Source organism: Phacochoerus africanus, chromosome 5 (assembly GCF_016906955.1).
Source record: "Phacochoerus africanus isolate WHEZ1 chromosome 5, ROS_Pafr_v1, whole genome shotgun sequence".
NCBI lineage: Eukaryota > Metazoa > Chordata > Mammalia > Artiodactyla > Suidae > Phacochoerus > Phacochoerus africanus.
The window spans coordinates 111,706,156-111,721,365 of NC_062548.1; the positions used below are offsets into that span (position 1 = coordinate 111,706,156).

General features: G+C 38.6%; 1 protein-coding gene across 12 annotated transcripts in view; it reads right to left on the reverse strand.

The window, feature by feature from the left end:
• BIRC6 (baculoviral IAP repeat containing 6) overlaps positions 1-15,210 on the reverse strand; it is a 250,519-nt gene that overhangs the window by 193,832 nt on the left and 41,477 nt on the right. For all 12 annotated transcript variants that reach the window (XR_007135165.1, XM_047782321.1, XM_047782326.1 and 9 more), the window contains exons 4-6: positions 10,232-10,425; positions 6,265-6,376; positions 3,817-3,899 (exon numbers count right to left, since the gene is read on the reverse strand). Coding sequence is in view for 11 of the 12 variants with exons in the window: in XM_047782321.1 (XP_047638277.1) it covers positions 3,817-3,899; positions 6,265-6,376; positions 10,232-10,425 (389 nt within the window). In the remaining variant the exon portion in view is untranslated. The remainder of the gene's footprint in view (positions 1-3,816; positions 3,900-6,264; positions 6,377-10,231; positions 10,426-15,210) is intronic.

Genomic DNA, 15,210 nt, shown 5'->3' on the forward strand with positions numbered 1-15,210 from the left:
TAAGGATCTGGTGCTGTCACTGCTGTGGTTTGGGTTGCTGCTGTGGCACAGGTTTTATCTCTGGTCTGGAAACTTCCATGTGCCACAGGAGCTGCCAAAAAAAATTTTTTTTTTAATTTTAAATAAATAAAACATTGAAATATAACTTTCACATTCACTACAGGACCCAATCAGACAAATAACTTACAAATAAAAAGTCTTTTCAAAGAAAGCTAGATAATATCTAAAAATTGTACATTATTACTTTCAAACAAATGTTTACTAAGCAAAAGGAAATGTTAGATTAGTTTACTAGAATATATAATCATGCTCAATAAAAACATTAGGACCTCAGATCAAGAATGGTATATGGGGAGTTCCTGTCGTGGCGCAGTGGTTAACGAATCCGACTAGGAACCATGAGGTTGCGGGTTCGGTCCCTGCCCTTGCTCAGCGGGTTAGAGATCCGGCGTTGCCGTAAGCTGTGGTGTAGGTTGCAGACGTGGCTCGGATCCCGCGTTGCTGTGGCTCTGGCGTAGGTCAGTGGCTACAGCTCCGATTCGACCCCTGGCCTGGGAACCTCCATATGCCGAGGGAGCGGCCCAAGAAAAGGCAAAAAGACAAAAAAAATTTTTTTCTCAAATATTTACAGCAGGATCAACTTAACACTTAAAAATTTTCTGCCCAACTTTGTGACTACCTTATTTCTTTTTGGTTATTCTTTTTTTCTTCTTTTTCTTTTACTTTCACTAGCTATAATTACAAAGGATTATTTGAAATGTCAAAATGTTGTCACCAACAACAACAAAAAAAAGCTTTTTTAAAAAGCCATTTTACATTTCCACAGCAAACAAGGGAAAACATTCTTATAAAGTATTCCATAGGGCGTACATTTCTTTTTACACGGCATCTACTACTTACCTATATATGAATCCTAAGCATCTCCAAAAACATTTGGACTGGATTCCCCCATGGTTAAACTTCAGGTTATTTTTTTTCCTTTCCCTCTTTCCCTCTTACCTGAGTTTTAACTTTTTAATTGAAATTTTATCTACACAAATGATACATGACTATCTAAAATACAGCAAAAGACCTGCTTCAGTTATAATACACAACTCCAGCAATCTCTTATCCCAGCTCCAAGTAACCACTGTTATGAATTTAAGTGATACATTTCTAAAATATTTTTATAAACTTATACACACACATTCAGAAAATCCAGGTTCGTTTCATTTTAAATAAATAGTATTACTGTCTTAATCATTCAACAACCACTCTCTGGACATAATGATATATCTAAAAGTTACTGATGGTGATTAATAGAGAGCGAACTGTTCATTCCTTTTAATTGTTGGATCATAGTCAATTACATGAACATATTACATTTGGCTAGTCCTCTCTAACAGGCATTTAAGATTTTCCAGTTTTTCCCCACAGTTATCATCCATTTTGTGCCTCCTTGTATACAAAAACAATTAATTCTGTAGTATAAATTAGTCAAAGTGGAACTGCTAGATAATAAAGGGCCCTTTTTTTTTTTTTTTTGAAATTTTAATCTCCCTCCAAAGTAGCTCTATCAACTCCCACCATCAAAATATGAGTCTCAGAGTTCCCGTCATGGCACAGTGGTTAACAAATCTGACTAGGAACCATGAGGTTGTGGGTTCGATCCCCGGCCTCGCTTAGTGGGTTAAGAATCCAGCGTTGCCATGAGCTGTGGTGTAGGTCACAGATGCGGCTCGGATCCGGCATTGCTGTGGCTTTGGCGTAGGCTGGAGGCTACAGCTCCAATTAGACCCCTAGCCTGGGAACCTCCATATGCTGTGGGAGTGGCCCTAGAAAAGGCAAAAAGACAAAAAAAAAATTAGTCTCAACTTCCCCTTCAAATCTTCATTTTTTTCTTCCTTACAGATTCAGAGGTACCCAGTCTCAGCTCCCCAGCCTCCATCAATCTCATTTCCTCTATCCAGTTGGAGCATTAATCCTAGGCCCCCAGAGACTACCAACTGCTTAAGAACTTGAGCAATCCTGAACCCTAGGGCAAAAAAAAAAAAAAGGTAGAATCCTTGATTTCCTGACCATATCAAGAAAAAACAGATTCTGAACAACCCACATTGGAAATCTGAATCAACTTCCTCATAGAAAAACACTTATGAATAAAGTTACATCCTATAATATCTTGGTATAATTTTTCAGGTGTGGGTTAAATAAATTTTTAAGGATTAGCCTGAGAAAATAAAAAATACATATTAAAATGGTTGCTAGGAGTTTCCATTGTGGCTCAATGGTTAACAAATCCCACTAGGAATCATGCATGAGGTTGCAGGTTCGATCCGTGGCCTTGCTCAGTGGGTTAAGGATCCGGCGTTGCCATGAGCTGTGGTGTAGACTGAAGATGCAGCTTGGATCCCGAGTTGCTGTAGCTCTGGCGTAGGCCGGTAGCCACAGCTCCGATTTGACCCCTAGCCTGGGAAGCTCCATGTGCCGCAGCAGCAGCCCAAGAAATGGAAAAAAGACAAAAAAATAAAATAAAATAAAATGGTTGCCATATATATCAAAGATGGTTTCTAGGGGAAAAGACAAAGTTCCAAACAGAACTTTAACCTAAATTGTAAACTGCTCATACTCAATTCTCAGTCTGCCGATGCAACTTCAAACCATCACATTTTCTATATTCCCCACTGCAACCCAAAATCTACATGCACACTCCAACAGGCTTAATATTAATAGCAAATTCACACCATTCAAATCGCCTAAGTAACACTTAGAGACCTCAAACTAGTTTCAGTACAAAGTAAGTGGTATATCTTAAAACTGAATCCTGACTCCATCATTTACTACTGATATGCCCTTCAGCAAACTCGATTCCATTTATTTTATTTTCATTTATTTATTTTTATTTTTGCTTTTTAGGGCCATGCCTGCAGCATATGGAAGTTCCCAGGCTAGGAGTCGAATCAGAGCTATAGTCACCAGCCTACACCACAGCCACAGCCACAGCAACGCAGGATTCCAGCTACATCTACGACCTATGCCACAGTTCATGGCAACGCCTGATCCTTAACCCACTGAGTGAGGCCAGGGATCAAACCCACAACCTCATGGTTCCTAGTCAGATTCATTTCCGCTGAGCCACGACAGGAACTCCTATTTCATTTATTTTTATATGAAATAACAATTCCTATCCTAGAGAGTGACCGTAAGGATTAAACTGGAAAATGTTCTCAGTTCCCTCCTAAAAAATGGAGATGAAAATAATACCTACCTCAGAGAACTAATATGAGAATTAAAAGAGTTAAAAATATATAAAGTGCATAGCATGGTACCCGGTAAACAGTATTGAACAAATATTTGCTATTATTATCATTTCTATTAATAGGGCCTCAGAGTAGTTATTTGCAAAAATAAGGTTCCCATACGTGAGCTCCAAAGTTTATGTTTTAAACTTTCATGCACTTTTATTCAAGATTGCCAGACTCTGTAAAATGACTACAGAATTAAAAAATAAGTAATAGGCTCCCCTCCATGGATTCCCTATTGATGCCCTGCCCTCAAAAGAACAAGGCTCAACTGCTGAAGTTAATCATGCTATTTTAAATTATCCTATCTAGACTTCTAGTCAGAGTCTAGTTCCATTCTTCAGCACTTCTCTCACGTACAGATCTTGGGAAGCCAAGTGACGGGGCAGAGCACAGACAACACTATCTCATTCTCTTAGGACAAAGGCAAAAATATAAACAGTAAAAGGCAAGAATATTAACATAGACATCAAGAAAAACAATTGAGAACCACACTTACAGAACTTAGGCTATTAGGTCCAGAAAAATTAAGACTCACCAAGGTTCATCAGTAGGTTCCCAACAAACGAGACATACACTACAAGTAAAACACATGGCTCTATCATCTCCAGATGAGGCAGGCTGCAAATTTATAAAGACAGAAAAGGTTCACCAGTATTAAAATAGTTTCTTAAATAAAAACTCTTCTAAATAAGTTCATAATTTTAGGTAAAATTCCATACTGAGGAAAAGAAAATTAGCCTATACTATTAGGCTCCAACAATAAACTTAATGCTCAAATGTTTATAAATTTGCTGCTTTATATGAAAAATTGTGTTTCATCAGCCAATGGCCACTAAATCAAACATGGAGACACACAAACAATCTCTGATCTAACATGTTTTCATTGTATTATTAAAGTATTTTAAATGTAATTAGGTATATGAAAGGAAACAGTCTAACAGGTTTATTATTAAAAACTGACTTTCACACTACTACAGAAGAAAGGGCAAGTAAAAAGGAAAAGCAAACTAGTGAATGTAATTCATGTAACTTATTTTTTTTTTTTAAGGGCCATCCCAGGCATATGGAGGTTCCCAGGCTAGGGGTTCAATTGGAGCTGCAGCTGCTGGCCTACACCACAGCCACAGCAACACGAGATCCAAGCTGCATCTTCGATCTACACCACAGCTCATGGCAATGCCAGATCCTTAACCCACTGAGCAAGGCCAGGGATCAAACCCATGTCCTCATGGATACTAGCTGGGTTCATTAACAACTGAGCCACGACGTGAACTCCCATGTAACATTCTTTAAGACACATGGGACAAAATGCCATATACATATATATTTTTTTCTTTTAGGGCTAGACCTGCAGCATATGGAAATTCCCAGGCTAGGGTCAAACTGGAGCTGTAGCTGCCAGCCTATACCGTAGCCACAGCAATGCTGGCAATAGGACAAACGTTGAATAAAATCTTCAAATATATATAAGGTTTTCTTATTTAATCTTCATAAAGATACTTCAAAGAGTTCCCACTGTAACGAGTGGGACTGGCAGCATCTATGGAGTGCTGGGATGCAGGTTCAATCCCTAGCCTGGCACAGGGGGGTTAAAAGATCCAGTGTTGCCACAACTGTGACAAAGGTTGCACCTGCGGCTCAATCTGATCCCTGGTGCCTAAACACCATATGCCATGGGGCAGCGCAAAGAGGAAAAAAAATACGTAAATAAATTTAAAAAGATACTTCAAGAACACTTCAAGATAAGAAAGGAATAATCACTCTTAAGACCCTTTAGGACAGTAATTTCAATGTATTCAAAGTTTAATTGAATTTTAAAATTAAATAAGCATGCTTTATATAAAGTGATATTAAAGTGTTATATTTCTTACCTTCTTTAGCAATGACAAAACAGTGGTGAGTCATTCTACACTACTCATTTTAAGTTTCCTTTAATTTATTATGCCTTATCTGAAATCATTTTTCTTAACTTCCCTCTACTTTAGCTCAGTGAAGCTTTCTACAATATGCCATTCTCATGTCTTTTCGTCATACTCATCATTACATTCTTCTTTTCCTACATGTTTTATGACCACTTTCCCTAATATTTTTCTTTCCACGTAATTTTTTTGTATACATTATTGCTTAATTCTTCAATACCTGTGTATTCAGGTTACACTGTACTATCTGCAATGCTTCTTCCACACTTATCTAGTATATGAGTAATTTGCATCCCAATGAAATTAAAATTTCAAGAGTAACTGCAGTTTACTGCTTTCATTGCATTACCATAATATTTACTACTATATTATGAATGCATAAGTCAAAATTAAAAATAAACACACATTCAGAGAGAACATTTCTCAAGAAGAAAATCTGGAGACTACTGCCTATTTGGTGATTAAATATATACATATTATATATGTATATAAACATGTATCATATATACAGTCTGAAAGAACACAGTTATAAAATATTAACTTAGTTACTGGTTACTTTCCTTAAATTTTTTTTTCCCCTTTCTGTATACCGTATGTGACATAGGAAATAGCCAGTCACCATTATGATCAAAAATAGGATTTCCGGTAATGGCGCAGCAGAAATGAATCCGACTAGGAACCATGTGGTTGTGGGTTCGACCTCTGGCCTCAATCAGTGGGTTAAGGATCTGGCATTGTGGTGAGCTGTGCTGTAAGTCGCAGACACAGCTCAGATCCTGCGTTGCTGTGGTTGTGGCGTAGGCCAGCAGGTGTAGCTCCAATTGGACCCCTAGCCTGGGAACTCCCATATGCCATGGGTGTGGCCCTAAAAGGCAAAATAAATTTAAAAAAAATATATATATATATAAAAGAACAAAACAAAACTCACATTACATGGATACACACAAGCACAGAACCAATCAGCATAAAATAATACACATTTCTGAAAAAGTATTAAAATGTTGACAATTTTACTAAAGGCTATTAAGTCATACTGAAAAAAAATTTTTGCTAGTCTTTTTTACCTGATGATAAAATCCAGCTTGAGCCATGGGATCTGGTTGTGCCCATCTATAGCCTACGTGAGGCCATGAGGTAAAGGTCTCCCGTCTGTTAGCTTCACTATACATCAATGATCTAAAAGTAAACATGTAACCTATGTAACCAAAGTCAGACAGCAAATTATAGTGACACTCCTATCTACCATGGGTGGAAAAAATTTACTGGATTACCAACAAAAACTGGGAATGTCTACTAACCAAGTTCATAGCTGTATTTTAAACTAAAAATGATCAGTTTTAGGAATTTCCTTGAATGGAGGAGGGAAAAAGAAACATAAGATAGCTACAAATGACAATTCTGGTACATTAAATTCACCAATGTTGCATAATTAGCTATCAAAGAGAACAAAATCTGGAAATGAAGAGGCAGAGAATACTGTGCTTTCATCATATGACAAGTTTTGAATAAATAGATAAAACTATAACCAAAGGAACAGTAGTTTTATCTCAACCATATTGAGAAAATATATTCCAGTTTAATTTTTAAGTAGGAAACAATTTTCTGTTCTTTTCCCAGAGAAGTCCTTTTCTAGGAAACTTGTAGTCTCCAGGCAATTATCCAAAAAAAGGGGGGGGGCGGATTTCCCGTCATGGTTCTGACTGATATCCATGAGGATGAAGGTTCCATCCCTGGCCTCACTCAGTGGGTTAAAGATGCAGCGTTGCCGTGAGCTGTGGTATAGGTCACAGATACAGCTTGGATCTGCTGTGGCTGTGGCTGTGGCTGTGGCTGTGGCTGTGGTGTAGGCCGATGGCTATAGCTCCTATTCAACCCCGAGCCTGGGAACCTCCATATGCTGCAGGTATCTCCCTAAAAAGACAAAAAAAGAAAGGAAGAGAGAGAGAAAGGAAGGAAGAAAGTAATGTATTTCATTAAAATACATTAACTCCCTGAGGGTGAACCCATAATAACAATACTAGAGTAACTGCGGTTGGGGTTTGTGCACACTACAATATGTGGAAGTTCCAGGGCCAGGGACTGAACCTACACCACAGCAGTGACAACCCGATATCCTTAACCTGCTGAACCACCAGGGAACTCCAATACCAGGGTATTTTTTAAAGAAGCCTACCAAAATGTAAAAGTCCAAACAGCTTCAAGTAGGAAAGGAATGATTAGCAAAGCTTCCTCTTCCTAACACCAAAGCACAAATGATTTCAAAAGAGAGAGAGAAATGGTAAAGGTCATGACAAAGAGACTAGAAAAATACACTTATTTAAAGTCTTCCCTTAAGTTAGTACATGATTTCCTATAGTATTGGTAGTAAGCTTAGGTTTACCTCACGGTCATACTCTATTTCAAAAAGAATAAAATTATTGGACTAGAAAAACCTTGTCATCTTCAGGCTACAGGATCTATGTCAGTCTCAGAACAGAAAACCTATCCACTTAGTTACATTACCAAACAAAAAGGCAACAGCACCCTATAGAACCTAACTCAAACGGCCAAGAGACCTGAGTTCATCAAGATCCCCATAAGTTCTTAGATCCATTTTTAATAAAATGAAATTTAGTGAAATAAAAACACCACAGGCTACATCGAAAGTAATATTTTGAGACATTTTAACACCTCCAGAAACAATGAAAATCCAATCTAATGAATGCACTTCCTAAAATAAACCATCACCACAGCTTGTACTAATTTTTTTCAGAAACTCAAATGACTGCAAAGAAAGTAGCTCTGAAATTGTAACCTCAAGCTAGGCACGGCTATCAGACAAGAAACATTAATTCTCATATTTAACTTTTTCCCCTCTCCAGACATATTCCAAAGAATATTTTAATGACAGTCAACAGTACTTATCACTTAATAGTTATTAAAACTTAAAATGAGTTCTAGAGTTCCCGTCATGGGACAGCAGAAAAGAATCCTACTAGAAACCATGATATTGAGGATTTGATCCCTGCCCTTGCTCAGTGGGTTAAGGATCCAGCGTTGCTGTGAGCTGTGGTGTAGGTCACAGACATGAGCTCATATCTGGCCTTGCTACGGCTGTGGTAGAGGCCAGCAGATGTAGCTCCAATTGGACCCCTAGCCTGGGAACCTCCATATGCAGCAGGTGTGGCCTTAAAAAGCAAGAATAAATAAATAAATAAATAAATTAATTAATTAAATTAAAATAAGAAGTTCTGCTGTAGTGCATGCAGCAGGTTGAGGATCCGGCATTGCCTCTGCAGCAGAGCAGGTTTGCTATCTTGACAACCCCACCACCCCACCCGGCCCCACCCTCCCTGGCAGAGTGGGTTAAGGATCTCACACTGCCGGAGCTGTGGCATTGGGCTCAGATTTGATCCCTGACCCAGGAACTTCCACATGCCATGGACATGGCCAAAAAAAGATTGTCTCTACATTCTGCCCAGAGACAGGGACAGCAATATTACTTTAGAATATAAAATACCTCCCAAATGTTAAGCACCAACATAAGTTAGTTACAAAAAATAAAATTACTTAATAAAAAAAAGGGCAACTGATTAAGCAGTTTCAGTTTACCAAGGGATGAACTAGTAAATACTGAAAACTCATAAAAAACCCACATCAAAGATAACAGAAGTTAAAAGTTAACAAATGCGGTAATGTTTCTGCTACATCAGCATGTACCCTTTACAAATGTACATCAGAAAATAGCATAGGAGTCCCCATCGTGGTGCAGCAGAAACGAATCCGCCTAGGAACCATGAGGTTGCAGGTTCGATCCCTGGCCTCACTCAGTGGGTTAAGGATCCAGCGTTGCTGTGGCTGTGGCGTAGGCCGGCAGCTGCACTTTTGATTCAAACCCTAACCCAGGAACTTCCGTATGCCGCAGGTGTGGCCCTTAAAAAAATAAATAAATAAATATAGGTGGTTTTTTTTTTTAATTCGATAAACATTTCAAATAACAAATCATTTACATATTTAATTTTACTTTACATTACTGACTTTTCAGTTTTATACAAAGCAGAACCTCAATAAATCTCTATCAAAGAAAATATGACTGAGGTATAATTTTTTTGATACTATGTTTAAATTCAGGGCAGGTAGCATAAAAATTTCAATTCAAAATTGTCCTTGAAAGGAGTTCCCGTCGTGGCACAGTGGAAATGAACCTGACTAGGAACCATGAGGTTGCAGATTCAATCCCTGGCCTCACTCAGTGGGTTAAGGATCTGGCATTGCCATGAGTTGTGGTGTAGGTCGCAGACGCGGCTCGGATCTGGCATTGCTGTGGCTCTGGGTGTATGCCTGCGGCAACAGCTCCAATTAGAGAACCTCCATGAGCCGCAGGTGCAGCCATGAAAAGACAAAAGACCAAAAAAAAAGTCCTTGGAGTTCCCACTGTGGCACGGGACTGACGCCATCTCTGCAGACTGGGACCCAAGCTCGATTCCTGGCCTGGCACAGGGGGTTAAGGATCCAGCATAAGTTGCAACTGTGGTTCAGGGTCCTGATCCCCGCCCAGGGATCTCCATATGCTGCAGGATGGCCAAAAAAGAAAAAAAAAAGGAAAATCATCCTAATTGCTTTTTTAATTCTTCACTTTTTAAAATAGGAAACTATAAGGCTCTTATATTCAGATTTTGGTAATTTTTAATTTTACCAGAATTTATGCCAACAGTCACAAAATTTCATTAAGGCAAGCTAATTCTTATACACTGAATAACTACAATATTTTTAAGTTGACTCACTTACTAAGCAAGTACAAACCTAGAATTTAAGAAACATAGTTTCATAATCTCTTTAAATACTTTCCAGGCACCAAAAGAAAGTGGTTAACACATAGTAATTCAAGGAGTAATTTACTTCAGTATTTTAAGAGAAATAAATATCTGAGTGGTTTCCAAAGATATTTGGAAATTTTTAAAAATCAAAATCAAAGTTTATATTTATTCTTTGTTAATCAAAAAAATTAATCAACTCAATTTCAGTCGTATCTCTTTATAAGCAAAATCATACCTGTCCACAGAACGGCCTGGCCCCACCCCAAGTTCTGGACGCGCACTAGGTAAGAGGTAAGACAATCTGTCCATCACTGAGGATGCCACAGGTAAGGCAGCAACATTTTGATTTATTTTCTTAAGTTCATTCACAATGGCACTGGCAATGGACTTCAACACATGATGAGGAAGATGAAATGTAACCGTGGCCCACTGAAAGAGAATGGGAGTAAGCAAAGAAAAACTAAACAAATTTCACCAAAACTTAACTTATACGTTATAAGATAAAGAACTATTTATAGTATCAAGTCAGTTTACTCCATTAATTTATCATTTAAAGCAGGAACCTGCAATTACATAAAAAAAAAATGAAACTTCAACTAATCATCCTGAAAAAGAAAGTTTAGAACCAGATGAGTGCAAATCTTCTTATGTATCTTGTCCACAATTTAAGATAACTAAAATCATTTGTAAAATTCTTCATATTCCTCTAGCATATACACAATGGTAAGCAGAACTAGGCACTCAAATACCTCCATTCATAAAATACAGTTGTACAGTTTATCACTACGGGGTCATATAAGGATCGGCTTTGGAGGAGCAGTGTCTTATGTATCTTTTGTTGTCACCATAATCCAGCAAAAGTATCTAAAAGCAGAGATCTTGTAGTCCCACAGACTTGGATTCCAAGTCCAGCTTTACCACTAACCATGTGAACTTGGTCAAATTAACTTCGGTAACCTGCCGTGAAATGGGAAAAAAACAAGTATCTATTCACATAATGTTCTTATGAGAAATCAAGTGACAACTGGTACAGTGTCTAATAAAGTAAGCATTCAATGAATATTAACCACAATTACTTAATATTAAAATAATTACTTAAGAAGTTAAACTGCAAAAAACACTAAGTATTATTCACCAAGAGAAATAAGTATATAAAATAATTTCATCTTTATATCCTGTCCCTGCTTACTTATGAACAGTTTATATTCTGCCTAATACACACAGGCAGCCTACGAAATCACTACTTTATATCACTGGAAAAACTTGTGGCCAGAAACATGATGTGAATTGGGGGGCGAGCCTCTTAAGTTGTTTCTCTATTCAACCTGTTCATAGATCCAGAGCTTCTTAGTTGACAGGAAAGCCGAATTCCCTTGAGAAAGTATCCTACAACAATACCCCAACTATATACACTGTAAATCATACTCCAAGCCTGCTCAAAGGCACTTGCTAACATTCACTGCAGTCACTGTGCATTAGGGAATAGAAAATATTGTGATCTTTCAAACATTACAAAATAGTAGCAGAGTTCCCACTGTGGCTCAGCAGTAACAAACCTGACTATAATCCATGAGGACATAGGTTCAATCCCTGACCATGTTCAGTGGGTTAAGGATCCGGAGTTGCCACAAGGTGCAGCGCAGGTCACGACAAGGCTTGGATCTGGCATTACTGTGGCTGTAGTGTAGGCTGGCAGCTGCAGCTTCAATTCAATCCCTAGCCGGGGAATTTCCACATGCCGCAGGTGAGGCAAGGAAGGAAGGAAGGGAGGGAGGGAGTCCAAAAGGTAATTCAATTTTCACCAGTACAACAAGCAAGTAGCTTTCTACAATTTCTACAATACCTATTCCTTTCTCATTCTACATTGATGGCTTCATAGAAAACTCCATGTGATGAGATAATTGAGGAAGAAAATCTTTCGCTCGGACATACAGATAGTTCTGCACATTATGTTGGTGTTATCCAAAGTGGATGGCTGCAGCATCACAGTCCCAATCAGGACAGTGGTAAAGGTTAATCTTCCCAGTGGGCAAAACTTCAACCAGTACATCTAGCTGTTCTCTTTGGAGTGACAGTTGGCCAGAAGTAAAGGTTCTCAGTGATTAATGAACAGTAGCTTATCTTTTGGCTAGATGGTCAGGCATTTGGAAAGATCAGGATTTAGCAGACTGTTAACAAGGAAGTCAAGGGTAAAGTTCTATGGACAGACCTCTCGAAACAAATATAGTGTGAAATTATTTGTGAAATATGGGAATGCTCATCAAAAGGTATCCATTCTAGAGGAAATAACAGATTATACACACTATATGAATATCATTCGCCCTCTCTCCACAGCCACTCCAGTGCTTCATCAATGGACCTGTATGCAAAAACAGAGGGTAAAGGTCCAATATGAACTTCCTCTCATCAACACTCAGCACGCTAACAGCAGGTTAATCTGCCAGTGACAGATACCAAAACTGAGTCACCCATTTTCCCAAAAGAACAGCCAAATATCTGATTGCAGGCTGATTATACTGGATTCCTACAGTCGTGGACTGGGTAGCAATTGGTCTTCACTGTAATAGATATACATTCTGGATACCCATTTATCTGTTCTGCCCACAATGCTTCTGCCATAATATTAAACAACGACCTACGGACTAACAGAATGGCTTATATACCAACAAAGTATTCCATACAACCTTGCTTTTTACTTCTGACCAAAAAAGCACTTCATGGGGAGACGGGGGGAAGCAATAGGCTCCTGTCCATCAAATTGACTGGTCTTTTTCTTTTTCTCTTTACGGCCACATATGCAAGTTCCCAGCCTAGGGATCAAATCGGAGCTGCAGCTACAGGCCTGCGTCACAGCCACAGTGACACCAAATCCAAGCCACATCGTCAACTTAAAATATAACTTGCAGCAATACTGGATGCTTAGCCCATTGAGCAAGACCAGCGATGGAACCTGCATCCTCACAGAGACTGTCAGGTTCTTAAACTGCTGAGCCACAATGGGAAGTCCCAAGCCGACTGGTCTTACAGCGTTATCACATAGAAGGAGCTGATGTAACAAAAAAACTCATTTTCAGTACTAATTGGGAGAGATGCCTTAAAGGTTGGAGTTCTACCTTAGAGGTTTATGCATATGCTTTGAATTAACAACAACAAAAAAATACATGACACAGTTTCTCCTAACAGGGTCACTACTACACTTAATAATCCATTTACATTTTTTTTTTTAAGCTTTAGGCTCTAGAGGTCTTATGTCAAAGATGTTTCACAAAGAATACAACAAAATGTTCCACTGAATTAGATGCCGATACTGCTGCCCAGCAATTTTGGGTTCCTCTTGCTACTGAATTATCAGGCCAAGAAGGTGGTTATTCTACTGGCTAGAATGATTAAAGCTGACAAACATGGGAAATTGAGTTGATGCTAATAACAGAAGCAAGGAGAACTTAATCACAATCCAGGAGATTTCTCTAGGATGTCTGTACACTCTTTCACAACCAATAATGACAGTGAAAGGATAGTCATAACAACTTAACACAGCACCACAGAGGAACTGGATCCTGCAAAAAGTGAAGACCTGAGTCAAGCCACCATGTAAAGACACTGACCAGGTAAAGTGCTGGCTAAGAACAAAAGGAATGTGGAACAGATAGGAGAAGCAGGAGGTTGTAAAGTTTCTATAAAGGTTCAGGCTTTATAGAACTAAGGGAACACAGCAACAATATATACTTTCTCCCCTTCTTATTAGATAAATGAAGGATGGATACAGATTTTGATAGATACAGACATAGAAATTTAGACTTATTATTTTAATTAAGAGTTTTGGTTAGGGAGTTCCCGTCTTGGCACAGTGGTTAACGAACCTGACTAGGCACCATGAGGTTGCAGGTTTGATCCCTAGCCTTGCTCAGTGGGTTAAGGATCCGGCGTTGCCCTGAGCTGTGGTGTGGGTTGCAGACACAGCTCGGATCCCGCGTTGCTGTGGCTCTGGTGCAGGCTGGCAGCTACAGCTCCGATTAGACCCCTAGCCTGGGAACCTCCATATGCCGCAGGACCGGCCCTAGAAAAGCAAAAAGACAAAATAATAATAATAATAATTTTGGTTATAGTTAATTTAGTCTTTAGGTAGCACAGCTTTATTACCTAAATGCCTGAAACTGTAAATTTTAGCAGTAGTTAATCCATCCTAAATTCTGTTGGGATTTTGTGTCTGAACCGGGGATGGGGAGAGAATCTTCATTTGTAAAAAGGACAGTTCCTCTTATTAAGCAAAAGCATAATATTTGTTTATGAAAGTTCAAACACATATAGATGGTATATATGGAAAAGCAGAATAGCCAAAGGAGTGGACGCCAGTTATTAAACTATTGTCTCTCAGGTCTAAACCTACTCCCAAACCTACCTTTTCTCTCTCTTTCCCATCATGTTGGGGCTTGGATTCTGTAAACTACTGTCTCTTCTCTGCCAACTAGTTTCCTAGCCATTAAGTTCTGACAAAAAGAACACAGGATGGAAATTGGAAAACATGAGGAAGGGAGAAAGACTTGTTCCTTGCTATTACTTGTCTTTGCTGCCAACATTTTTTTAGCAAAGGATCTGGTGGTAGCAGTGGATTCTTCTGGTCTTCAGAGGTTTTTCACTTTGTTTTCTTAACATTCCCAGAACCAATCACATAGAGCTCCCTCAGAGGCACTAACATTAGTCTAGTAATACCTTCTTTTGAGATTTGAGTCTCAGTTCTACAAATTCCAATCTCCAAGTTCCTGAGTACCCCCTTGGTTCCTCCTCAGAAGTCTGAGTCCCAGATACTCAAGACACATTCTTCAGTGAAAAAAAGAAAAAAAGGTATATACTGTAGTCTGAATATTCATTTCTCCCTAAATTCATCTGTTGAAATTCTAACACTCAAATAGGACAGCATTAGTAGGCAGTTTTTGGAGGTACTTAAGTCATGAGGGTGCAGCCTTCTTTATAAAGGAGGCTCAACAGAGATCCCTTGCCTTTCCCACCACATGAGAACAGTGAGAAGATGCCAGCTATGACCCAGGAAGAACTTCACCAGAAGGAATACCACTCAATCAGTGGTATTCTGTTCTAGCAGCCTGAATAAACTAAGACAGTAAATATATCATGATATTTTTGTATAATTTCAACTGTAATTGAAAAGAAGATATTTATAAATATAAAAGTTATCTTTAGGAAAATATCTTTTACCTT